The 26778-nt window shown below is 42.4% G+C and overlaps 1 protein-coding gene across 6 annotated transcripts in view; it reads right to left on the bottom strand.

The window, feature by feature from the left end:
* Window positions 1–927: 927 nt before the first annotated feature.
* The window catches only part of NOD1 (nucleotide binding oligomerization domain containing 1), a 30019-nt gene continuing 4168 nt past the window's right edge, over window positions 928–26778 (bottom strand). For 3 of the 6 annotated variants that reach the window (XM_075493236.1, XM_075493238.1, XM_075493239.1), the window contains 11 exons: window positions 22579–22917; window positions 20503–20677; window positions 17468–19271; window positions 15345–15428; window positions 14193–14276; window positions 12556–12639; window positions 10403–10486; window positions 8183–8266; window positions 7469–7552; window positions 5319–5402; window positions 928–3869 (listed from right to left, as the gene is read on the bottom strand). In XM_075493236.1, coding sequence (XP_075349351.1) covers window positions 3797–3869; window positions 5319–5402; window positions 7469–7552; window positions 8183–8266; window positions 10403–10486; window positions 12556–12639; window positions 14193–14276; window positions 15345–15428; window positions 17468–19271; window positions 20503–20677; window positions 22579–22794 — 2856 coding nt within the window. In that variant the 5' untranslated portion in view covers window positions 22795–22917 and the 3' untranslated portion in view covers window positions 928–3796. Of the gene's footprint in view, window positions 3870–5318; window positions 5403–7468; window positions 7553–7576; window positions 7718–8182; window positions 8267–10402; window positions 10487–12555; window positions 12640–14192; window positions 14277–15344; window positions 15429–17467; window positions 19272–20502; window positions 20678–22578; window positions 22918–25791; window positions 25864–26778 lie in introns of those variants that run through there. The other 3 variants (XR_012774239.1, XM_075493237.1, XM_075493240.1) reach the window with 3 other exon arrangements.

Below are 26778 nucleotides of genomic sequence, written 5' to 3'. Positions count from 1 at the left end.
AAGCAACAGTAAGTCCTTCGTGCACAGCTGCAGCTGTTTGCTGCTACGGTTATTTGTTCCATCAGTTGAAAACCAAGCGAGTGACCTCTCCTTCCTCGTGGCCACCCATCCCTCCCTGCCTTTGGCCCGGCTCTGACACCTTTGCTCCCGAGTGTGGCCATTTATACGGTTTTACCGTAGGCTTCTGTTTTCCTCTGCCAAACCAAGGTAAGGGAATGGAGTGAAACTACAGGGAAGCAGGCGTGGGTCTCGCTGCCCTTCAGCTTCAGTGCTGCTCCTACGGCATGGGACGGAGGGATTAGGACCCTGAGCTGGCTGTGGCTGAAGAGCAAAGGCTGCGTGGCCTTGCACCACCCCGCGAGTCTTGAACTGGGGTCTGAGCTGGAGATGCAGGTCTGACACCCAGTTAGCAGCATTAAACCAGGCTCAAAAAAGCATCCTTTCCCGAAGACCTGGCGTTGTGTGATAAGAGCGGGACAGCGCTGCGTTGCAGCAGGGCTCTCTTGAGGGCCACTGTATTATCTGGCACCACCAGCAAGCGCACGCAGCTTGCACCAGCCGAATGCAAGTGTTGCACCTCACCCCAGCAAGAGTTCACCCTCAGCGGTGGGTGGAAACTCACAGAGCTCCTGCAGTCAGCGTGGCAGGAGCACTACAGTGGCACAGCACGGCAGCAGAGTGCGTGTCCCTGAGCCCCTGTCGCAGTTTCCCTCGCTGCCCCTAACTGGGTTGGCACCCACTGCCGGAAAGGTCCCTCACGGACCGTGGCAGCTGTGAGTGCCCTTCTCCAGCTGTGGCAGCTCCTGTCTCTCGTCTGGAGCCAGAATTAGTTAGGCTGTCACGGTCCTGTCTCGAGCTAGCCAAGCGTCTGCTTGACAGGGCTTCAGCAAAGCCAAAGCACTTGCAGGCAGCCTGTTCAAGTTCTTTAAAAAGCTGTTTATTATCACAGCAGACAAGTGGAAAAAATGTAACGCTGCATACAGAGAATGTCTTAGCAAATTACAAACAAGTCTGAAAAAAATTACCGTTGTCTCTGAATTTGAGTAAACGAGGCTCTCGCTGCAAGCTGCAAATGTGTTGCTCCGATGTGCTCTACAAATAGTCCAGTAAGACTACGAAGAAAGAACTGCAGTCTGAAACGCTGTGCCAATAACCAAGGAAACTCCAGCTGCTCCCAGAGCACCAACCAGGTTCCCCAGCACGATTCCCAAAGCTGTGACGTGCTCCGTGAAGCAGACCCTCTGCCCTGGGTGAGCTGGAAGCCAGATGCTGTGAAACCCCTCGGTTTTGTCAAAGCCAGACTGAGCTGTGCTCAGACCGTTAGCCCAGCCCAAATGAGTGCTCGCAGCCCAAAATCACTTCTGAAATGAGTGGCTGTGACTGGCACGGTCACTGGCACCATAATCGGTGCCCAAGTCTGTCCTACGTGGAGCTGGGCTTGATCCTGCCACCACTTACTCTGAGGCCGTGTTTAGCTGCTGCAGCCCTGTAGATGCTCCTGGCCCTGCAAACACTGCCCTGGATGCCTGGCTTGTAACAGCCGGGCATGTAACAGGGCTTGCAACAGGGTTGAGGTTGTTGTCATGCTACAAATAGCTCCGAAGGCTGCTCTAAACCAAAAAAGGGGCAGAAGCGTCTGCATTGGAAAGCTTGGAGGGAGCTGTCAGCGACACTTTGTACAGCTTTAGTCTATCAGTGAAATGAGGACAGGAGCTGGAGTTTTTAACTCTGTTTTCTACCTGGTAAACAAGCAAATAATTCAGTGATTGGATCAAACGGGGAGCACGCTTCCCTCCAACACAGGCAAATGACACCTCTGGTGAAGGTCCTTCTGCACCAGTGTCTCATCTCCTCCCCTCCATAAGGGCAGGCTGGCAAAACAGGAACAACATTTTGACAAGGTGCATGAGCGTCTGATTTGTTGAAGTCGCTGAGAAGTCTTTAAAGGCCTTGCTTTGGCAGATGTTTTTGCAATTGAAATCCAGCTCATCTGTAACTGTGTGCCCTTTTGCTTCAGTAAACAAATAGCTCAGGTGCAGAAATCATTCCAGTTAGCTGACTTTCCTCTGCCACGGTGTAAAAGCCTCATCTGTCTCCCTGTGAAAAATCATTGCTGATACCATGGACAGGGAGGGAAAGCCACTGAAAGATAATGAACACCAAGTTGTTTTTCTTCTTTTTTTTCTTTTTTTAACTGCAGGTTTTGTGAAAAGCTTTATGAGTATTTTAAAATGTGTTAGGGAGCTGAAGGCAGTAGGCAGAACTGAGGACTGGGAAAGTCTGCTACCACGTAGGAAATGGAGAAACTGACCTACAAAGCGAGCCTTTTCTCATGTTTTGCTTTACGGGGCAGATCTGGGAGATGGGAAGGTGAGGGTTTATTGGTTTGGCATTTTAACTGGAGATTCTTCTTCCAGCCTACCAAGGTTTTGTGGGTTAGTCAGCAACTGGAAAATTGTTTCTCAAAGTTTGGGGGGAGGGGGGAGTGATAACATGGGAGAAAGAAGGAAAATGGATCATGCTTTTCCATTTTAGGTTCCTTGTACACACTGTGGGGTAGAATTTGAGTTTACCTTTATAAAGCATGCGTAATTTGCACACACAAATACCCCACTCCTTTGCAAACTGGTTTCTTTTAAGGGCATCTAAAGTTACACTCCCTGAACACTAATTATTTGGGGGGGGTAATGTTTTCTTGCTGGTCCTTATCATTGCTACCTGCCCCTTGCTTTGCTCATTCCACTAATTCAAGCATAGAATAAAAGCTTTCCAAGCAAATCTCAATCCTTCTCTATGCTTACACGTTGCTGGGAGAAGGGATTTCTACTTGACGCAATTGATTTTCAATTGCCCTTTCTCCCCACTGAAGCTAGGCAACTTAATATTGGTGTATTGCTACCAGCACCATGCCAAGGCAATGAACAGCCTGCTAATTAATATTTCACATTTACCTCCAGACCCCCTCCCCAGAACAAACACTGTGAAAACAGGAGGTAGCAGTTTCTATGCAGCCCTCAGGAAATTTTAAGAAAAAGTGTTTTACTGCCATTTTTATGCTTTTACAGTCATGGCAGTAAAGACTTCTGGTTGTAGAAAAGAAAATTTATTGGCTTCAATATGGAGAAAAATATTATTGAAGGTAATCTGAGCCCGATGTATCCATTTCTCAAAAAAAAAAAAAAAAAAAAAAAAAAGGCAAGCAGTGTCTACAATGCTGCCTGTAGTCAGTGGAGAAATAAGGGCCTAATTTCTAGGTAGGAAGAAGGTATTCATGTTGAAAACATTGGTACCATGCAACTATTACACATGGATTATGTTTCCAGTAAAGCTACGTATATTCATTTTCAGTTATGAGGCAGGTAATACTGTAAGCTTGTGGAGTTTGTGCATCTTGCACCCTTTCTTGCATATATATACACCTATGTGTGTATATTTATGTATATGAATAAGTTAGAGATTATTTACATCAGTGTACAGAACAAATCTAAACTCAGTTATCAAAATGCATACACCTGCTAGTGGATTTGGTCTGTTAACACTTTGCATTTCACCTTCAAAGCACCATACAAACATTAATTATTTACCTAGGCAACTTCCCACTCACCAAAAGGATTAAGAATAACAGGCAGGGCAAGGGACGGAGCTGAGGGAGCGCAGCATGTTCATAAAAAGGCAGGAGAGAGATACATGCTTAGCTGCCACGAGCACTGCAGATGTACGCCTTTATACACTCTGCAGTCCAAGTGCAGGAGTAACCTTTGTAACACGAAGCTTGTCAAAATGGGAAAGTCCTCATTCAAAAGCAAATGATCCGTTCTTCACTTTCAAAAGCTTTGGCCTCTTCCTGGCTTATCAGGTTCCCGTTCAAACTGGAGGTGAAAAATAAAAGGGATGTGAAAGTAAGGAAGGTAGTGACTGTTGCCCATCTTCTATTTTTCCAAGGTTTTGGAGCAGAGGTCACAGCTTTGCAATGCTGTGTGAGCTGCCTGCTTCTCAAGGGCACATGGTTGGGAGCTGGCCTCGAGACAGGCTACAGCACTGCTCTTCCTGCTGCACATATGAGGAACAAGGCCACTTCTTCAGAAATAACAACTGAACTAATGCCTAAACTTCACTGTACTAAAATCGGTGTTGGATACCCAGCTGTTTGCATTTCAGCAAGCAGCATATAGCTGACAAAGGTTCTTACCATGCAGTGGACTAGTTTAAAGAAATTTAAATAGTCTTCAGAGCATTTTGTGTCTTCCGTGACAACACAGGAAGAAAACTCTGTTAAGGGCTCAGGCATTATTAATGTGAAATTACTTACAGCAAAATTTTCAAGTCTGGCTACATAAAGTTAATCTACACTGATACTTAGACCCCTGAAAATGAGCAGCCTGAAAAGTGCAGCTTTCAGAAACGTTGAAATCTATTAAACCATTTAGACTTATGAAATTATTGGGGTTAATGAACACCTCCGAAAATTCAAGCAAGAATCAAAAGACAGATTTCAGTCTGAAGATTCAGAATGATTCAAGTGGGAATTGATGCCTCTTCTCTAGAAGAAAGCTGACAGTGGTCTTTGAAAAAAGCATCTCTTCCACATCTCTAGGGAACCCACTGGTCAGATAGTGAGTCATCATCTTTCTAAGCAAGAATTCAGTGTCCTTTCACTAAAACAAATATATGTATTTAAAAATAAATTTCATGTTCAATAATAAAGCAGCGGTGCTAAAACCAGCACAGTTCTATTGACTCCTGAGCTCCCTGAGGTGAGGGAAGGAATGTGGAATTTGGCTTTGTGCCTTACAATATGCGTGTGACTATGTGATGCCTACCTAATCTAAAACAAGCAAATCTTACAAAAAGTTAATCTTCTTGTAAGCTTAGCACTTTCAGTGTGTTTGGAGCACCACCCAAAGAAAATCCAAGCACAAATTCTATGAACCAAATTAGTACTGCTAATTAAATATAACCACCTCCTGCTTGTTGGGATAGAGCTCCTGAAAGGCATGAACATGTTCAGAAGTTTAAAAATAAATCAGGAAAAGCAAACTTGGTCTATAAATTTAGGCCCCAATTCTGCAAACGTACACGTTCTGCAAGTCAGTGGTACAGACAGATGTGAACTAACAAAACTGCTTGACATTCGTAATACACAGGGAAGTGTTTCAATGACAGAGGCTTTTTACCTATTTGAAACCCACAGCTGGAACTACAACCCCCGCCTCACATAAACTTGCTCTGAATTTTTTAGGCTGGAAAGTAGTAATGCCAAAAGTGTTTTAAAGGGAAAGAAAGTTTACAAAGTGAGCCTTTGAGGAGGGGATCTTTACCAGACTTCTTTTATAGCTGTGTTCTCCTTGAGAGCTTCGCTGAGGTACTTCACCCCTTTGGCTGTAATTTGATTCTGGATAAGCCTAAAAAGAAAGCACTTCATGTCAAACTAACATGCAAACTAATTTACAGTGTATGCACAACCTAGGCTTAGCTTGACATCAAAGAGCAAAGCTGTCTGCCACAAGAAGACGGTTATGATTTCTGTGAGGATGGTACACAGTATTGGTCAAATGCCCCACGTGCACTTTCAGAAACAGAACCCAGAGTATCAGTCTTTTCCTTTTAATCTTGCATGTGGTTGCATTCTGGAGATACTGAGCTTAATTACAGAGCTGACAAATTTCTGCTGAGAACTGTTTACAACTGGTATAGGATTGTGATATTTAGACTCTGAGACAGACTAATCTCTTAGTTCTGTTTTCTTATTAAGAACACTGTGAGACATTTTTAAGTGATGTACAGAAAATTCTGAGCCTAGTGTTTTAGCAGTTATGATCTAGACGTTGCCAAATCCTCCTGTCTTGTTTATCAGACCAGCAAGATCTTTGAAAAATAAGGCACTGAATTTGACTCTGGTATGAGCAGGTGCAAGTCCCAGTGAAGCCACATTAGCAGCTATAAAGTACGTCTAATCTGAGCTGAGGGGAAAGAAAAGAAACAAAAGATCCTCAAGTAGCAGAAGTGAAGGAGCATTAGGTAGTTCTTATTAACCACTGTAGACCATGCCCCTAGCTAAAAATTAACAAAGCCCCCTCATCTGCATAAGTATAAAAATACTCATCAGCCTAGCCTAATTCAATACTTACCTTTCAGTCTACCATGGTGTGCCCCATAGCTGTGCCATTCTATATGACTGGCTGCATGAATCCCACAGGATTCAGGATGAGGCTGAAAACTGGAATTAATTGAATGATCTCTTAGGGAGGGAGGGGGGGAAGGAAGGAAGCAGGGATGCGTTCCTGTTAAAGGACTTTCTGCACTTGGTAAATTAATCAAAATGCAAAGGAATCCAGTAGATTCTTTCAGCTACTGGAAAAACACTTTGTGCCTCAAGTTCAACTATCTATATAGGTCACCACCTTTTGGAGGTATCCATTGGTATAACCAACAAAGTACGATATAAATTTGTCTACTGGCAGAAACCCTGGGACAATACTGAACCATGGTAAAGACATGTATCTGGATTACTGTGCCTGCTTTGAATGGGGAAAGTTTTATTACAAATTCAAACCAAACTGCTCAGTGAAGCATATCTGCAGCTGTGTGCAAAGAAATCAAGGGGCCCCCTCCCCTTTATCTTCAGGGTGATGGGCACCAGAGCTACTAGTGCTTTCAAAAGAGGCTACAAGTACTTTGCTCCTCTGACAACCGGCACGCTTCCTAAGGGGCAGGAACTGCAATTAATACAGGGAATGCTAAAGTGTGGTTAGCAAAGTCTTTGTATAAGCTTGTAAAGGGACTCCATTTATTATGTTCTCTTGATCGCTTGGAATGAATGGACGGCTATTTGTTTCACAGACCACATCTGCCCAACCCCATCCATGGACAAATTCTTGTGAGCGTCTGGATTAGAACAGCCAATGCTGTGTTTTCTTAGAAGTTTAACAAGTCTCTTTGTGATTGCTAGAAATAATCCTGTGTTTCCTGGGGATTTATGTCTTACAGATGAGTGTCTTGCATGAGTGAAAGTGCTAGCCTTAGAAGAAAACATTAGGCAAATGGGACATGCGTTTAAGTGTCTGTCATGTAGGTTCTTGGCTGAAGAGTAAGAGTTGAGCTCGCTACTTTCATAGTATGATGATAAATAGTAAGAATCATAATAAGGTAATTCTATTCTAGCTGTCTGCCTGTATTTTTTTGAAACTTTTGTGTTTGAGGCTAGTACTGTTCCCCTAAGGAGAGATTAAATCAGTTAGTAGTTCGAAAGTTACCAGGACACACAAACAGCTTAAATTTTTCCCTGTATGAAAGCAGGTTCAAAATGCTAGACAGCAGCTTTATTAACTTTCCATTAGAACTGTCTACAACCAGCCAGCTGCATCCAGGCCATGCACAGAAAGCTTACTGTGACCTACATAGACTTGGAAGGTGAAGCTTTAATGCAGTGACTGCCAAAGAGCCAGTGCTTCTGTGGAATGTAACTCACCATAAATGCACCAGTTTCTTGTTGACCTTCAGCATCTCTGCAAAACTCATTGCTGCCTCATCATCCAGCTCATTTTTAGTCAACCTAAGTGGGAGAGAAAATGTTCACTTAGGATGTTATCGTTATTTTTCATCCCCCTGTTCTTCCAGCTTGTCTGTGACTTAGCTTTAGACAGCCAAAGGGGGATGTGCTGTTCCTGCTCTGAGCAATTTCTAAAGGCTGGCCACAAAGAGATAACGAAGAGAAGCCCTGGAGGTAAAAGAGACAAGAGTATCAGATCTTTATTTCTCAGAGCAATGTTCTAATCATACTTTCTCATGATGTTTTAGTGTCTAAAAGGTGGATGAAGTGTGGTGGAAAAAGGTAGAGACAACACTGAAGAGGTGCAAAAACTGAGGACAAAGAACTTTACTTCCGATGATGGAAGTGAGAGAAGATGGGGAAGGCAAGATGCAGGGAGCAGAGCGAAGCATGACATTGGGATATTGGAATGTGTCCTAAAGGACACATGCTGCTGATCCATTACTCATGTCCACATTCTTCCAGAGGGATATATCTTACAGCTTGCTGGTAGTGAAAGCATGGAGGATGGGGGGAGGGAGAGAAGGAAGACGGGAGAGTAGGAGGAGGCAATGGGATTGGAGAAAATAAAATTAGGCTGCAACTTTCTCTGGAGAAAGAAGAGGAGGAGAAGTAGACCACACTGTCAATTACCAGAATATTTTCACAGAGTCGTTCTGTTGCATAGCTTCAGCAATACTTTTGCCTCCCTCTGTTGTGATGCCGTTGAACGCGAGACTGTGAAGTAAAGATACAAAGGTGTAAGAAACAGCCAGCATCACTTGGCCCTTCCGCTGCCAAATACTAACGAATACCCTGGATGATCTGTTTCCTAGTTCAGCATTTGGGTGTTTCAAAGGCTCAGGTACTTTGCAAACCAGTAAGTCCTTATGACTTTTACAAGTGAGAACAGTTCACAGGCTGCAGCCTCAGTGCAGGTCTGTGATACAGGCCACGAGGTTTGCTGTCAGCAAGTTGTACTTGTGGGACTGACAGCAGAGTTGCAAATGGTGATTTTAGAGTCAAGGCTTTTAACAAGGACAAAGAGTTGTACTTAGTAGTACACAGGTTTTTACATGCATTTGTCATCCCAACTCCCTGTACAAACTGGGCACTTTGTCCTTTAAGTCCTTCAGTTGCCCGAATACCTCATTCTTCTTCCAAACACAGCACCTTCTGTTGTGTATGGAGAGATGAGCTTATAAATGCATGCTTTCCATTACAAACCACAAACATTTCTTAGTCTGCCCTTCATTCTTTGAATAGGCATTGGCAAAATCATCCAGTTAAAGTTATGCTCCGGGCTTTGAGAGTTCAAAAAGCATTTCCCCCCTCAGAAGCCAGGCCAGAGCCTGAAAATAATGCAAGGTCTCAAAAAAAGGTAGAAAGGGGGGGGATCAAGTAGGGCAATGGCAGAAATATGTGTTCGCACGAGTCCCTCCAGCTTCAGCTGAAACTGGATACTCTCAGTCCATCATGACTGGGCCTAAAAATGGCAAATATGCTGAAGTAAACTGATGTAGTAGGGACTATCTTCCCTTAACCTTTGCATAAAGCTACCACTGGTGCTAACTATAAATTCAAATCATGAAGCAAGATTAACCAGTGGAAGATTAGAAATTAACCCAAGTGCAAGTACACTGCAGAGCAGAAGATTCACCCTGCACAGGTGCCAGCAAAACCTAGCCCTAGCCAGCATAGTTACTCCTCCTTATTTTTGCAAGCACATTCATCAGCATATTTGTTCCCATCTGAGAATCTCAAGTGTAACCCAGCTCTGATTCAGGTTCAAAATGTTTTCTTTCAAGTCTGATGCATCTGGATGGATTCTGCAATTATGGGAAGATGGCTATTTCAGAGAGCTTTTAAGTTTAAATATATCTAGGTCACTGCACCTGTTCAGCTTTTAATTTTTTAAGCCCAGCTATCTGCTCACAGAAAGGACGACAAGGCACCAGCTCTGAAATCCCTGGATCTGAAGTGGCAGCAATAAGCTCTCCAGAGATCCCCAAACTCCCCGAGTACTGTATTTCTAAAGAAACTAGTGCCATGTGCCACCTTGTGGGGAAACCAAGGAGCCTCGTCTGCTCCCTCACCGTGGAACTGGGAGACAAATCAAAAGGATCACCATGAACCCAGTGCTCCAGCTGTGTGGAGGGACTCCAAAACAGCAGCAGCTGCCACAATATGCATCTTTAAATCCCTAGCCAGCATTTGAAAGTCTGCCAGGGGATGGGCTGTTTTACACTGCTGACTTCTCCCAGTGCTGTGCTTACCAACTTCACCCATGCTAGGGCTTCCAGAAGGCTCGTCTGAGATGTATCACTGAACTCCAGGGAGACCTACATCTCATTAGCACTGCACGCGTGGTATCATAGCTCCACTGGAGTACAGGATGAGCCTGAATGTAAGAATGCCCCAGTCCCTACCCAACCAGTTTATCACCTAAAAATTACTTTGGTAAAGCTGGTGTACCTTCGCAACAGAAACTGTTAACACTGAGCTCACTGGGAGCCTGATTCTGTGACAGCTGGTGCATCCTTCTGCTAATGCTCCCAGATCAAAATGGCACCCACCGACCATGTGCTTTCACAAATGCCAGTAACTCTGTGCAGGTAAGGGGAGGAGGTGCAGATAGAGGAAAGGATGCCAGATAGAGGAAAAATGCAATATTTATAACTTGCTTTATGGCTGCACAGGGCTTTTTGATTCAATCTGGCCTCTTGCTTGCACCGCAAGCCTGTTGGTTACACAGAGAAGGCTGCAATACCAGATGGTGTTCCAAGCTAATGCTTGGTGGGAAGAATCATCACTTCAAAGCACAATGGGAAAGCCAGCACTATGCCGAGCTGCCTGGCTCCGCTGGTGTTTTACCTCACGTTTGTTAACCTGGGGTGGTTCCTCAGGGCCTCTGCAAATGCCTTTGCTCCTTCGTCTCCAACTTGATTACCCCACATCCTGGTGAAGAGAGGAAACCAGGAGATATCAGGTGTGCTGCCCTACTGCCCCTTGTCATTGCATTCTCCCTTTTCCTCTTCCCCCCCTCCCTGATTACTTCACGGTCTTTCAGGCTTGTGAGAAACCTGGCAGGTACCCTCCCCGCTGAGCCAGGCATGTTCCACTCCCTGCACACCACACCACCAGTCTCTGCTGACTCACCAGTACCCTAAGGCCACAGCACAGAAGCAGCTCTAGGAGACAGCCTGCTGCAGCAGGAGTGCTTTTGGGATCACCTTGCTGCACTGGGCAAACCCTCCGCAGCGCTATACCCTTACGGGGTAAAGGAGTCTCGTGGTCCTGTACAGTTAGCTGCCGTGAGAAACACAAGTCCTAAATCCTATCATTTCCCTGCTCAGCATTTCCTCCCCATACCCCTGCTGCAGTTTTCCTGTTACCTGTTGGGCACAGACTGGCCTTTACACAGTGCAGGTCTTGGACAGACTCTGCAGATGCACAACTGCATGGGGGCCCACACCCAAATGGGTGACTTTCTGAAGTGAACTGCTCTACAAGCTCCCCCTCTCCTTCAGAAGAGTCTGGCAAAACAGTTACAATTCCTTCAGCGTTATACCCAAGTGGTATCTCCTCCATCTCCAGCTGCCAAGAAAAAGATCAAAATCTCACAGGGACAGTATGACCCTGGGCTCTTCCACACATTTGTAAGGAATAGTATTTCCAATGGCAAAACAACCCTTGGTAACACAAAGGGTTAAGAGAAGGTAATGGGGTAAAAGCTGCAGAGATGTGATCAACATTTAATAGCAGTACCTGGTCAAATCTTTTCTATGCAGACCAACCACTTTGAAAATTCACCCTATGAGGCTTGAAAGCGCCTCTGCTGAGGTATAAGGTTTTTTTAACAGGGATCATGGCTTGATGACTCAGAGCCACACTCAGCTTGATGGGTAATTAGTTGGCAACTCTTTTAAGATCAATTGAGCTTTGTGGTCACATCCACTAAACACATCCACTTCCAGTAAGTTCCCTAGAATTTCCTTGTCCTTCAGTCCCAATGTAGTTTATTATGTAAATGCTGAATATATCTGTTTAAACATTTCTGTCCAAGCTATCCTAAATCCATTTGGAGTGATTATTTCCTCCACAGGAGAAAATAGGAGTCCTTCACTGAAATTACAGCAAGTACAGCACAGCAGACCCAGCTATATGACAATGGAAGTGTGCATGCTGTTGACTATACTTGTGAAATGTTGTTGAACAACAAAATTAAAGGCCAAAAATCTGATCGTTCAAATCTGATTTTCATATTTCAGGGTAATTATGATATTCACAATGGCCAAACAGAAGTTTTAATTCCATGTATTTGAGTATTAGATTCTGAGAAAAATGTTCTCCTGTAGAATGGAAAGGACTGGGATTTGCCAGAGCGGGGGGTGGGGGGGTGGGGGTGGGGGTGGGGTGTCAAACTCTCAAGTCTAGCACTTCTCCTGAGAAAGAGGACAGGGATTAAAGGTTTACTTACAGTACATTCAGACCTCTCTCCAATAATAGCACTCTCCAGTTTGGGACAGACTAGGGAGAAGGATGATGGGAATTCCTTCTTATTCTCCCAGCTTGCAACTTTATCAGGACTTGATGCAGAAGGTTTGATAATTATAACAATGACACTCAATAACTAGGTACATTGCCAATAGTCATAAAACCACCCAGACTTTTAAAAATGACCAAATCTCTCTAGAACAGCTATGTTGCCGTAAGGAAAGTGGCTATCTTTACATACTGTCCTCTTGTTAGTTTGTCCCTCCTTCAAGGTCCTTCAAGTTTCTGTCAGAACAGGGAAAAAACACCCCAAACCCAAAACAAACATTGTGTGAACTGGAGAACAATAAAGCAACCCTCCTTTTCCCTCTGAGTGGAAAATGCAGCTATGCTTCTACACAGGTTTGTTCTAATGTCGCCATGGGGAGGAATGGCAGAAGAAGGCAAGAATGAAAGAAGGAACCCTAAGGGATTTACAGATGCATTGACAAGACCAAGCCCTGAGCTCTGCTCCTTAGCACCGAACTTACCCGATTTCAAACATTGTCTTGCTCTTCTGGATGGCCTGGGCAAGGCACTTCCCTCCTTCGCTCGTTATTTTGTTTGCTCCTATTCTGCACAAAATACAGGAATTGATGAGGTACATCACTTACAACAGCACAGCTATTAGAACACCAGCTGAGAAAGCAATAGAAGTATTTAAGGCTAATTAACTCTGGAGGCTAGCTACAGTTATCAAAGATTAACCTAGAATAAAAAAATACTGCAGACGTTTGATTAAAAGACATAATTTTATGTTGTCTTTTACATATTTTGTATGTCAGCCCTCCGAATCAGAAGTATTACTATAGAGTCTTGGTTTTGGTGCTCAGTATGTCAGAAATGAGCTTTAGGAACTGATCCTCAAGACAAGGACCCCTGCTTAGTTTTTAATATAGTTTATAATATCAGCAGTTGCTACAGAGTACATGAATTACATGCAGCATGTTTCATGATACCACAGGGAACAGACTATTTCTTGGTTGTGTGGCTCCAGAGGAGACTGCAGCCTGATAAGCACAGACTGTAATAATTTCAAGTCTTTCTGTTCTGAGCACAGGCTATAGGTAGTGGCATAGGTCAGTGCAGCAGTGAGTGTCTCTGGCTGGCACTCTGCAGAAGAACTTTTTTTTTTCTGGCCTATGTGGGGATATCAAACGGCTGGAGTTCAAGGAAGAGGTAAGTCTCAATTGCATATACATTGATGTAAAGAACAAACCAAATCCAAAAACCCCTGAACCCACTACATTTACATAAAGTAAAACTGGCTTGTTTGACTGACTTCAGGCACATGAATACGCACTCTATCTCAAAATAATCTCTGGGGTTACTATGCAGTCTGAAAGTAACCATCTTCCAACAGGCTTTTTTGTGAGATTAAATAAGCAAAGCACTGTGTCAAAGCAGTGAAAGAACCAGAGTGCTTTTGGATTTCAAAACTCTGCAAATATTTCAAGTGGGAAGGATGTGGCTAGTGTGGGGTTTCAGAGAAAGTTAGTGGCAGAACAAGGGCTAGAATCCGAGAGTCCCTGGCTGCCAGTTGCTACACTCATACCAGCAGCTGACATTGCTGTAGTTACCTCTATTTTCTGCTATGGTCACAATTAAACCGTTGGTTAATGATCTACCTTTACGTCAAACCAGTGTTGTGCATGGCCAGACACTCTTACCTGGGGAAGTTCCAGGAATTAAAGGGAACAACTCACCAAGTGAAATGGGGGAATTCCAGAGTTGAGGTATGATACCAGCACAGCCTGACTCCAATGGCCCGTAAAAGACAAGATAGAAAAGAAGCTTGGTACTAAATCCAAGTGAATTTGCCTACTGCAAGGGGCAGCTAGGTTCATGCACCACTTAAGCCTCACTCAGGTGCTCAGACTGGATTTAGGTAAAGAACAGGTCTCATGCTCTTCTTTTGCTTAGTACTATATTCCAGTAAAGACTATGGATTCAAGAGTTTCACCTGCTGTCATTCACTGCTAGACTACTGTAAAAGAATATACAACTGCAACCTAAGTTATATTTTATTTGAAACATAATTTTTGTCTTTTTTCCACTCTCCCTCCTGTTTCAAGCTGCTTTACCTTTATCAGGATATCATAGAAGGGGAAAAAAAAATCTAACATACTTAACGTATTCAAGGCTTGAACACTCTTCAATGAGTTTTGCAACATATTTGGCTCCAACGTCAGTGATTTGATTGTTGTATAACCTTAAAGAAAAATCACATTGGTAAAAATAGGTTATTCCTGCTGTAACTTTAATATTTACAACCTGAATGTTTTATAATGCACACACAGCATCTATCTTTTTTGTACGGCTTTGTACACATTCACAGTTGCTTGTATTTCTGTTTTGATATACAATTCATATTGCGAAGGGCTAGATATAAAATACAAGGAGACCAGACATTAAATCATGGGAAAATATTTATATGGTTTTTTTAATAAATGGTCTCCCCAAGCAAACAAAGCTTCCCTTTATTCCTGTGTTAGTACAGAAATCATATTGCCAGAAGAGAAGTCAGAAGAGAAAACACCAGAAGAATGTATTTTTGGTCTTTTAAAAGTCATAAAATCCCCTTGCAAATGTTACTGAAGATCAGATACCTGAGCAGATGTACTTACATTAGGGCACTGTAGGAAAGAGGAGATTCTTGGTATTCACATTCACTTCTCAAAAAGTCATTTTTATGTAGCCACTTAACCAAGAGCAGGAAGTCAGAGCTAACATGCCTTCCAGCTTCAACTTGATTAAGAACTAATTAAGGTCTTGAAGAAATTGGTACAATGAACATGACACTTGAAACTGTATGTTTCTGATACTAGTCTCTACCAAACTGTATCTGCTTTGCATAGTTGAAATAAATCAGTTTACTGCAGGGAAGACAGGAGGCTCTAGCTATAAAGCGCACACGCTCTTGCTCACACTCTCTCGCCCCCCTTCACAGCTAGCAGAAGCCTTTAGGTATAAAACTAGCATGGCCACATAGTTCAGTAACCTGACAGTGGTCCACACTGTGTTATAGAAGGGCTTGATGCCAGTGGAGGCCACCCTGTGAGGGAGTGCAATGGGAGAGGAAGCTGTGGTCCTTTTCCCAGTGAACTGTTACAGGACGGCAGCTGAATCATTTCTGACACAAAATGCTGCTTTGCTTATGTTCAGTAAATGAGGAGGTAACTGTGGTGTCCACCCCACCTTTGCTGTGTCAGTACTGTCAGCATTGCAATTTTATTTTCTAGTATCAGTATCTAGTGTTTTGCTTCCAATTGGTACATACCCCAAGAAAGTCACAATTTGGTACTTGGAGAGTTCTTCACACAAGATCCTTACTCCATGATCCGTGACCTGATTTACACTGAGCCTGGAATGAAGGGGAAGAAAAGAAAGTCTGAATCAATACAGATTACAAGTGTTCATCACCCATGAGTTAACGAATGACTGGAGGTCTATGCATTTTCCTCTGATATTTTAACAGGTCTTTATGCCACATATTAAAAGCCATTAAGGGAGATGTGAGCTCAGTTTCATACAGCTCACTTCAAAAACGACAGAAAACACAAAGCCCCAAATCTCCAAGGTAGTGCTCTGGAAGCTGTCCATAGAACTGAAAACAATAAAATGTAGCAAGTCAGAAACCAGAGACAAACACCTCATCCTCCTCCCGTGCTTACTGTGAGCGCAGGAAGAAATTCTGCTTGACACCCTAGCAAAAGCAAGCTTTTGAAACGACTCTTCTTGCAACCTTCTCTCAGTACCTAGTGAAAGCCAGGCATCTCAAAAATCACAACACATTCAGGCTCCACTGAATAAAGGTTGTGAAAAGCCCTGGCCAGGAAATAGAACTGCAGTCCCATGGGTGCGCTAGACATTTCTAATTTTATTGTCCCAACTAGGCATGAAACAAATCACGTCCATCATTCACAGAATAAAAATACTTCTTTTCACAGTTGTTTTGGGTTTGGTGTGGGTTTTTTTTTTTTTTTTAAACTTCTCAAGCCTTTTCACCTTGCCTAAATGGACAGGTTCCCGTGAAGCCTTCCAATTCTGATGAATCACATTTTCCAGGTAAAGCTGTCCCCATGAAAACATTTTGACCAGCTTTAGTTTCTACACAAACTCTGAAGCTGAACATTCACTGCTGAGAGTCCCTTATCACCAACAGCCTCCCTGGCTCTTGCTAGTTAGTAACTTGGTCACTTTGGAATGCATTAGCACATAGGAGAAATCAGAGCCAATGTCTACAGATCAGAACAGTCTGCTGCTTTGAAAGGGATGGTTAAGCTGTTAGAAACATTTCCTGACCTGCAGAAATTGGTCATTAGAAATCAAAGTCCTAACATCAGAAGAGCCATAAAGACAAAAAGGCAACCTAACAGACTGGTTTGGTGCTGGGGATGGTGTTAATATCACACTGTGTATGGCATGATCATATGATAGGGACAAAGAATGAAAAGACTGTCCTTTTCTTCTTCGTTTTGTCTTACATACTTATGCATTTTCCCCCCAAGCTTCCTTATTGCTTTCTCTTGGGAGGTCAGTTGATTTGCAACTGACTGGAAAAAACAAGTGTCACTTGCTTTGATTTAGTCCTAGAGGAAAACAAGGCAGAGCACAGCCAACCAGGAGGAATAAATCCATTTATTAAAAAAAATTCTCATGAGGCTGAAGGAGCTTTACAAAAAGATATATTTGAAGTTCAGTTTTCTGCACCTAAATGTTTGGACAAATGAGGTATAGCTACATCGCACAACCTCAAAGGACTGGAGGTGGAACAATCTGGCTCGTGATGTTAGATGTGGAGTTAGTTCTCCCTGATCACACCAAGCCACGTCCTCCCTCCACATCACCTCAGGGAAACACCACATCTAAAGATTTCGACTATATCCTTTTATGGAGTACTACATGTCAGCTTTTGTTCTGTGAAAGCCAGACATCTTGGCAGGATGTAAAAGCAAGAAATTCAGCGCTTTTGATTGATCAAGGGTTATTGTGAATAATAGATCACCTCTTATTCCGTATGACCAAGGGCAGAGATAGGCTCAGGCAATCTTCAGCTAATGGAGGAAGCACTTCTGTTTCCCTTCTTTTCCCTTAAGCACTTTCTCCCATAAAAATCCTTTTTCGAGACAAAACAATTTGAGACGGAGCTAACTAAACCTACAGGTTTAAACAGTCCTAGCTTCTAAGGACTTCTTATCACCCTTTCCATTTGGGTTTCCAAATTCACAGCTTGTCCCTGCTCCTGTGACTGGCTGAACAAAGATTTCAGAAGATCTGAAACTAACTTCCAGCAACAGTAAGAATCCTCATCTTTCTCCACTTTCAAGATCAATTCCTCCAGCCCAGCAGTTTGTGGAATAAACCAAGGATAAGCAAGGACCTGCTTGCACAGACTCCTACCTGATCACTGCAAGCTTGCTGAAACAAGGTAGCAGCTGTTTTACTCCATAGTCATTGATGTTGTTGTTGTCCAAATCCAGACCCAGGCGCTTTTGAAAGTGATGCATAACAAAGGAAATAGCACTGCAGTCAGCAGAGTAGGCATTGCAGTATGTGAGCTTGATGTAATTGGCATGCATGCGTTTGGCAGCCAACTTCCCCACTTTCTCGTTCTGAGTCTCGTAAAGGCACCTCAGCATCCAAACAAAGTTGGGCTGGACCTGAATCTGATTGTAGTTTGGAAGCCTGGACCGAGTGAGGCCTTTCAGATGGGATTTCATGCTCTCCCCAAGGTATGTGATGAGCGTCTTTCTCTTCCTCTTAATGACTGCAGGCAAAACTAAATATCTGAAGAGCTTCTGCTTGGATCTAGAAAGTAGGCCACAAAGAAACAGGTTGGTAAAATGAAAGTGTTCGTTATTTCGGAAAGGATCCTGCCCTGCTAGTTGTTTCTTCAACCAAGGAATACGAAGGCAAGTAGGCTGGGCAGTCTCAGTGGAAGAACATTCATTGAAAAACTGAAGTAACTCCTTGGCACCCACTTTCTCTTCAATAACCAGGAACAAAGCTGTGAAAAAAGACTGAAGGGTTAAGTGCAAGAACTCGTAAGTGGACTGATTGTCACAGCCACTGTAACCTTTAACTGTCCTGAGAAAGCCCAACTGCAAATCTTCTTCAGAGATGTTCGCTGATGAGACCTCCTCCTGCTCGAAGATAAAGAAAGAGTTCTCCATCCCTTTGTATGCCATTTTACCCAAAGCTAGAAGAGTTTCCCTTCTTGATTTGAACACCTCTGCTTGGCTCCTGCTGTTGTTCTTCAGCAAACTTGTTTTCAGAGATCGGTTCAGATGGACTTCAATCATGAGCAAAAATACATCTGTCAATGTAACAGAACAGTCTGGAAGCTCGTGGCTGTCAAACATGGAATGGAAGTGTTCATAGCATTTAAAGATAATCCAACAAAATAAAGGCACTGAACACAAACTGCAGAGATTGGGGTTAGCTTCCAACTGGTTCAATACCAGTGTTCGTTGCCCCTCATCTTTGAAAAATGTGGCAGTGTACTCCTTCAGGTTATTGCTGGAGAAACCACGGAGCAGCACTTTCTTTCTAATGATGTTTCTTTGGATCTCAGTTCCTGTCCTCGCTGTAAGAATTTTCTTGGATCCCTTAAGAAGCTTTCCTCTGAGAAGGCTTACCAGCAGCACCAGGGGGTGGGTGGGTTCATTGGGTGAACACATCTCAGGAACACTACTGAGATCAAAGTTGGAATAGATCTCATCGAAGCCATCAAATGTGAAAAGAACCGTATGAGGGAATTGCAAGATGTGATGGAACACCTCTGTGGGGTCCTGGTCTGGGTAGCAATTGTATTTGAAGAGTAGGTCTTTCAAACATATGGCTTCATCCTCCTTAAAGCAACTAAACATCCTACATCGGAAACGGAAGAAGAATTTGGCCCCTATGTCCAATTCTTTTCTGGCCCAAAGGCTTTGTATCTTTTGCAGCAAGATGGATTTTCCAATTCCTGCATCACCAAAGACATAAATAGTCTCTCCATCTTCATTAATTAGCCCAACTGCATCCTCAAAAAGAGCTTCTAATTGACACACTTCGCCCAGACTCTCATTGGTAAAACTGACCAGCTCCATAATACTGTTAGAATAGATTTCTTCAAGCAGCATCTCTTCCCTCTGAGCGTATGACATAACAAACTTGGAGTCCCGTCCCAGTTCATATCTGAGTTTCTGGCAATACCTGCTAACTGAAAAGACAGTGAACTATTATTAAAAAGACTATTATTAAAAAGCCTATGTATACAATGACCCACCTCTTTGGGAACTGAGAGGGGGTAATAAACTAAAAAAATTCTTATGTAAAATTGGTTCTTTGGCAGATTACTTCTATTTATTTGTGCTGCCATCATCACTCTCCTGGAAAATTCGGGTGCTAATGAAAGAGATAATGTGAGCCACCATTTCCTGAAAGCCAGTACTGACACTGCAGTGCTTTAAGGGGCTGCTACCTTTCAGCTGAGACTCAAAGGCAAGCCTTTTGTTAAACACTGTTTTACTCTCTGCAAAGGCAGGGATTGATGGGTCACTGATTACCTTTGGCATCTGCCTTTTCACTATATTTATATTCTACCTGCAATTTCTATCAGGTAGGTGGTTATTCTTTCCTAACTTGTTTGGTAATTTTTATTATTGTAAATAGAAGGCATGCGTTTTAGAAACTGGGTGCCAGGCACCTCAGACTTTTTTAAGGTGGCAAAAAGAAAGGGAGTCTCAGTTATTGTGCAATATTGGCTTATGTTTTTATTGCAACAGAAACTTCGCTTCAGATGGGGGCAAAATAATTCTTGTATTTATATAGTATGAAAAAATCTCTCAAGAGGAAAGCATTTATTTCTGCAATACTTTAACTCTGACTTTTGGTATAACTCATCATTTAGGATCACAGAATAATTCAGGTTGGAAGGGACTTCAGAAGGTCTCTAGTCCAATCTCCTTCTCCGAACAGGGTCATTTATGAGATCAGATGAGATTACTCACGCCTTTATCTAGTTGGATCTTGAAAATCTCCAAGTATGGAGTCTGTACAGCTTCTCTGGGCAACCTGCCTCATTGCTTGACTGTCCTCATCATGAAATACCAGCTATTCCATTGCCAAAACATCACAGTGTTGCTAATAAATTGTAGCAGAGGCCTAGAAATTACTACACCTGGCACAAGGGGGTTATGCCATTATGCTACATATCCACAAACACAGAAAGAGCTTGACATTAGCAAAACAGCATGTAATATACCAACATGACTGCTGTGTTATACAGTGTGCCTTTTAATTATCTGGCTACCACTGCTAGCAAGCACAGCATGCGCACATTTATTTTCCCTGGCTGTGCCTGCCTAGACTCCTACTCTCACATCACCTGGTTAGAGCTTCCTGCATAGCAGGGTAGTTCTAAGGGAAGGGATATACATGCATGACCTTACCTGGATCTGTATTTACCACAGGTTTACTACAAATATTCTCTGAAGGCTCATAACCTATTTCATCCAGCCAAGGCTGAAGTTCATAGTAAGCATCAGTGACTTTCTGCAGGACACGGATGAAATATTCTGAGACTTCTTCTCCCTTGCTCTGAACCAAGTCTAGAATTTTGCGAACCTGAAAAAACACCACGTGAAAGATCATTGATGCACAGCATTTTATCACAGTTACACTTGTAGACTGCTTTAGGATCCTTTTTGGACTGGAACAGGGCACCAAAATCAAAACTGGTGCTTCAAAAACTTGAATTCAAAATCTAGCTCTGAATTTGAACCATCACAAAACAGACTTTCTCTTTGTATTTGGAAGTTGCAAGAAAGTTGGCTGTGCAAGTTAAGGTCTGAACTTATAGCTAAATTGTACACTAACCAGAAACAAAATGGATAAATACCGCTCCTCAATAGGGAACCCAAAGGATTTCCTCAGCCTGGCTAGATAGTAAATTTTAAATCCCATGCTGGCTAAAATAAAAAAGAAAGGGGTGGTTTCTCAGTGCTCTAAATTCACCCTCTGGTTTGTAAATATTCCAGTCACATTTAGATTCACCTCAGGATCCAGCCAGATCCGAAGCAGGGTACGCAGAATCTCTCTCTGGATCTTAATGCAGATCCAAAACCCAACAACTCTTCCTTTTAACACAGCAACTCAATTCTGCAGGCTCTCTCTGTACAATAGACTCGTTGCCTGCAACTGTTACTAAAACTAATGGCTACCAGGCAGCGGCTGGAGCAGTTCAAGACTAAGCGTTACCTCTAAGGCAAGGCAGAATCTGATCTCTGTGCAACCAGTACAGGGCAACCCTAGTACAAAACCCTCTGCAGGACAGAGCAATCATTTGGAGGCCTGTTTTGAATGTCTGGATCCTCTTCTTGCTGGAAATGAATGAAGAATTCAGTTCTAAACCAGACAAAGGTTTCTAGAGACTGTGGTCTCTTGTGAGCTTAAGGCAGGGTGAGGTACATACAGCACAGCAAAAGCACGGTATTTTTTGACAATTTGTATGCTCTAAAAAGCAATTTTATGCCTTCCAGAGAAGCTCCCACAGAGGCCGCTTCACTTACTATTGTGGCCTGCTCTCTGCCTCTGCTTAGACTCCTGATGCACTGCCTCCCCCTCAGCTTTGTTGCAACAATCATGTATATTATGCTGAACAATAAGAAATGGAGATGATCATACAGCATGCATTTATTCAGCTTTGACCCTATGCACAGAGTGAGCACTGTGTTACCATTCCAGCTTGCCAGCAAGAATTACTATTTTATGAAAATCTGCACTGTTAGTGAAGTCCGAGGCCTCTAAATTTTTTATGGTTTGCCTGCCTCTAACTGTGACATTATTCTGAAGCTGCTGGTTGGTCAGGGAAACAGATCAGGAGTTTGTTTTAAGTCATGATGCAAAGAGCAACTGTGTACCTGTGATAATTTTCTCCTATCAAAAGACCAGGAAATAATTTTTGCTACTGATATGCAAAGATGAATCAAAAAACCAAATGTGTTAGGATATAGCAATCTTCCGTACAAACATTTACATTGTACATAGGTCTTTAAAGAGAAGGGAAGGTGTGCACATGGACAACACACAATCATTAACTTCTAAAATAATATTTCATTTCTGTCTCTCCTCCTCTAAAGCAGGATGATCTGTCGCACAGCATCCTGAAGTAGATTTTCCTTGCAATACTCTGCACAATAATGAAGGCTTGCGTGTTGCAAGCTGCACTTTAACAGACATTGTGGTCACCTCTTTATCAGAGGACAAAGCTGCAGCTGGGAGGACAGAACAGCAATTATCACCCTGCTCGTTCTTACAGCTGCCAACGGGCGTTACAAGCAGTGCCAGCCATGCCGGAAAGAGATGTGCTGGAGACACTTGTGCAGAAGAAACGGGGTGGGGAAACTCCAGAATAACAAAGACTAGAAAAGACGTTAGACGTAAAATTGCCAGGTAAGCCCATAAAACCCAGTGGTAAATTGAAAGCAACAAAAAGCTTACGCTGGCTAGTGAAATAAAAAGAATACCTTATCTGCTTGAGTTGGAAATTGGACAACAATCTCTGCATCTTCAGTGGAGAAGTAGTCATTCTTAATCAAGTTGTCAATCAAACACTGTGTGTTTCGGATTCTACTGACCAGAAGTTCTCGGTATACCTTCAACAAAGCAATGAAGGAAGGAGGACTTGCTCCTGGAGGTTTTTTCACAGAAATGTCCAAGTTAGCACAAAGTTGGCTTTCCATAGTTGAGATAGCAAAAAGCTGCTCCACCTAGCCTCATCTTTGACAAACTGTCCATTTGCAGTGAGAAGTCAGCTTGGAGTTAACTTTGGGGAAAGAGGCAATCTGTCCTTCACGTTACCAAGCCTGTAAAAAGTAATTGTATAGAACCTCAATTTAAAACCTTATCCTATGCAGATACATCCTTCAATTAACCATCAAAGAATACTTCCAACCCCTGTGTAATATGGCCAACTTTATTAAGAAAAATTTCTGATTTCTTCCTCAGGTACTTCCATTCATTTGTTCAGGTTTTGGAAAAAAATTATCTACTGCAGGCAGTCTCCCCTCTAATACCAGTACTTTACTGTAGCTTGCCTCAAACAACACCACTGGCATCTGCTTCATTAACTGCCTGTTCTTAGTGCATAATTTTTTATTAGCTTTTCATGTTTCAATAGACAAAGCAGGGCATCTGTCCAAACATATCTGGACAAGGAAATAAATGGAATAAAATTACATTTCATAGCAATTAATTTTGTAGGAGGAATTAATTTATAGTAGCAATTCACTTTGCTTTTTCCTTGTTACAACAACAGACCCTGTATAAAGTGTTGCCAATACGGTAACTGTCCCTGTAAGTGAGGCCTTGTGAACTCTGAGACAGTTTTAGCTAAACTAGGAAAAAGCCTTTAGCTCCAGGGCACCAGGTTTGAGAGGCAGTAGTGAGACCACTAGTGGGAAAACCACGGATCAGATGTTTCTGTTAAGATAGCCGAGAGTAAAATGATGCTAACAGTGAAAATGTTGCTGTAGATTTCAGAGCTAATACACCACTTAGGGGCACAGAGCACTTCACACCTCCTAAAGCTATTGGTTCAGACAGCGTGTAAAACAGTGAATATATCATTGCATTGGTTTAATTTGGTTAATCTTACCAAATTCAAGTGAGTAACCATAGAAGTTAAAAATACAGTTTTTCAGAATCTGAAAAATAACGTTACAGAAAGGACTGAAATAAGTGATTGTAAGTATACAAGATCCCATCTCTAGTGATTCACACAAAAAATCTGGACCTCTCCTTGAGCAGGAATTGCACAGAATAACTGAATTAACAGACTCTTTCCCCATATGATGAACTAGGCCCAGAAGACAGCATCAAAATTCATATTCATTACTGCATTGGGCATCCAACCCACCTCCATCTTCATAAAACCAAGAGATTGCACACAATACAGCTTGTAATGAAGATATCAATTTAAAGCCTGTGTACTTAGGCTTGAATGCCCGACCTCAGCCCCCATATGTACACCTAGAGACACAACATGATTGTTAACTCAGACAGCTATGGGCTCAGGAAACCCTCTCATTGCTGTAGAGATGTTGTTTAGAAACCATACTCTTCAGCATGAATGTTCTGTCCCTGTCTACAAATATATATACTGTGTATGCCCTTGTTCTCTATACCAGCTCTTGGGAGCTCTTTTTAGATGGCCATTTATTCCCATTTTTCTTTACAAGGTGTAAAGCAGTAGGAATCAGGATCAAACTGCTCTCTATTGTATTACTAAAGGTTTGGTTTTTTTTTTAATTGCAGTTAATATACCATATAGCAGGCATGAAGTTATATTGTAATTACAATTCAACAATAAGTTCATTTAGGTACAAACCTTGCACGTACAATTTCCCATGCAAAAAGCTGATTTTTTGCAAGATCACAACTGAATCACCTCCACACAGACAATGAGAATTTGCATGATTAACACAGATTACTGGCACCCTCTAGTAACAGGTAAAACCTACTGTTGTTTTAGCAGGTCAAGGGATATTTGGAAGAATGTTCTTAGATTCTGATTACATTCATATCAATAAAAACAAAACACAAAGCCCTTCTTCAGCAATTCTGTAAAGGTGCCAGCTCTGCTGCTACAAAATTCTCACAATTTCCCAAGACATGTACAGTGCCAGCAAACATTCCAAATGCTCCCCAGCACTCCCCTGACAAGCTATAACTGAGCCCTGCCAGCTCACAGATTCTCCTAGGTGACATGCTACTGGAACAAACTCATTTCTATGGGTTTTCCATACCAGAAGCTGCAGTCTGCATCAGTGTAGCTTCTCCTGCTTGACGCTGGGGAAGGACACAGTTTATACTACTGCATTTTAGTGATACTACTTATCTACACTTAGAACCACAGGGCAAACCAGCTTAGCTCCTCTGATTTCAAGAGACCAATATGTCCTAACTTACGGTTGCTGATCTGCACAGATGCAGATAACTGCATTAAGGGTTGAGCCTTCCAAAGGCTGAGAGCAGGCAAATTCTATAAATCCCCAGCACAACTGTTTTGGATCACAGCCAACTCCAAAACTGCAAAACTCTTCCAACCAAAGGGAATGTAACCAAGTGATCTGACTTTCTTACCACATGAGTAAAGTGACTACATCTACTCAGACAAATCAACCTTTCATTATGCCATTCACATGACCCACCAGATGAAGTGGCTGATTTCTGAGTCACTCAGCTTCCTAGAAGCCACACTGGCACATCTCTTGTTCAAGAAAGCTCATTCCATAAATGAACTCTATCATGAAGACCAAACAATGTTGAAAACGTCATTTACGCTAAAGGTTTTGCAAGTCTTTATTTAAAGAGATAGAGTCACCTTAAAACACATGCAATAGAAATAGTAACCCTCTTCTTTCAAGATACTGCAACTACCCAACGTTCCCTGCTTGCTTTGGTCATTCTAGGACCACATTATCCTAATGCATTTTCTTTCTTTCTACTTTGTGAGAAGAAATGAGACATCCAGGAAACCATAATAATGAACCAAAGTGCTGTCATGTGTACAAAACAAATATAAGTATTTTCTTCACTCTTTCAGATCCATCTACAAAGAGGATAAGAAAAGAAAGAAGAAATACAGCAAAAGGACAAGAACATGGAAAATATGGAAAGATCAGAAAGTCTCAAAGACGCCTGCCCTGCATCTGACTAAGTCCAAGTCAGTACAGAACCTGGTTGCTATTGGAAGGGGTGTGCATACGTATGCTGCAGGAGACAGCGTGTTCCCTTTCACACAGGGTGATCTGCAAGAGAGTGGAGAAACAAGAGAGCAATCAGAAAACAATATGAAGTGAGGCTAAGCATCAGGGGAGAAAAGGAGAAAGAGCAAAAATGCCGAGCAGGGAAGTCAGAGCTGGCCATATGAATTCTGTGCACGATGACGTACTTAGTGATATTTTCTGTGGCAGTATTAACTTTAAGGCAAAAAAACCACAGCACCCAGTACTGGAGAAAACAGTAACTTTCATCAGTCTCTTCTAATAAGAAAAAATAGAAATTTCCACCACCCATAAATGAAGAAAATGTCACATCAGATGAGTGGCTGAACACCTTAAATGATGCTGAAACAGAAAGACTTCCTGCCACATGTAGTTAAGAGCAAGGCAGGTATGTGCACATTTGTAGCAAAGTGTATCAGCTATATGAAGAAACTTCAGATCCTACTCAGACTGAAGTAAACACAAAAATTTTCTACAGTAGCAGTCCTAGGTGCAACAGCACCTAAAAGTCCTGATCAGCATGAGAAACATGCTTGTTCTCGTAGAGAAACACACTGTCTGTAAGATTCTGACATACATGATTCTGTTTTGCTGGGGGGGATTGTTGAGGGGTTTTTTTTGTTGTTTTTTTTTAAACACAAGGCCAATGTGTTGACATCATGAGGTCTCCAACTTATCTGCAAGTCCATCACCCCTCTTTCTGGAAAGAGTCCCAGCTTCCATAGTGCTTTAACATTAGTCTTTTCAGTGAGGGATCACACGGTTACAAAGTAGTAAGTCTCTTTTTACAAGAATCTTTTAGTTTTACAATGGTAGGTTACACATCTGGTATGTTTAAAGGTAAATGCTTATGCAGCTTATAAATATGTGTTGAAAGCATTTGCTTGCTAGAGTGCATATAGTGTTCTTTGCTGTATCTTGGGCACTCCAGATGCTGGA

Source organism: Mycteria americana, chromosome 2 (genome assembly GCF_035582795.1).
Source record: "Mycteria americana isolate JAX WOST 10 ecotype Jacksonville Zoo and Gardens chromosome 2, USCA_MyAme_1.0, whole genome shotgun sequence".
Lineage (NCBI taxonomy): Eukaryota > Metazoa > Chordata > Aves > Ciconiiformes > Ciconiidae > Mycteria > Mycteria americana.
Note: the sequence above shows the minus strand (reverse complement) of the source record. Positions and strands in the feature narration are given on the sequence as shown.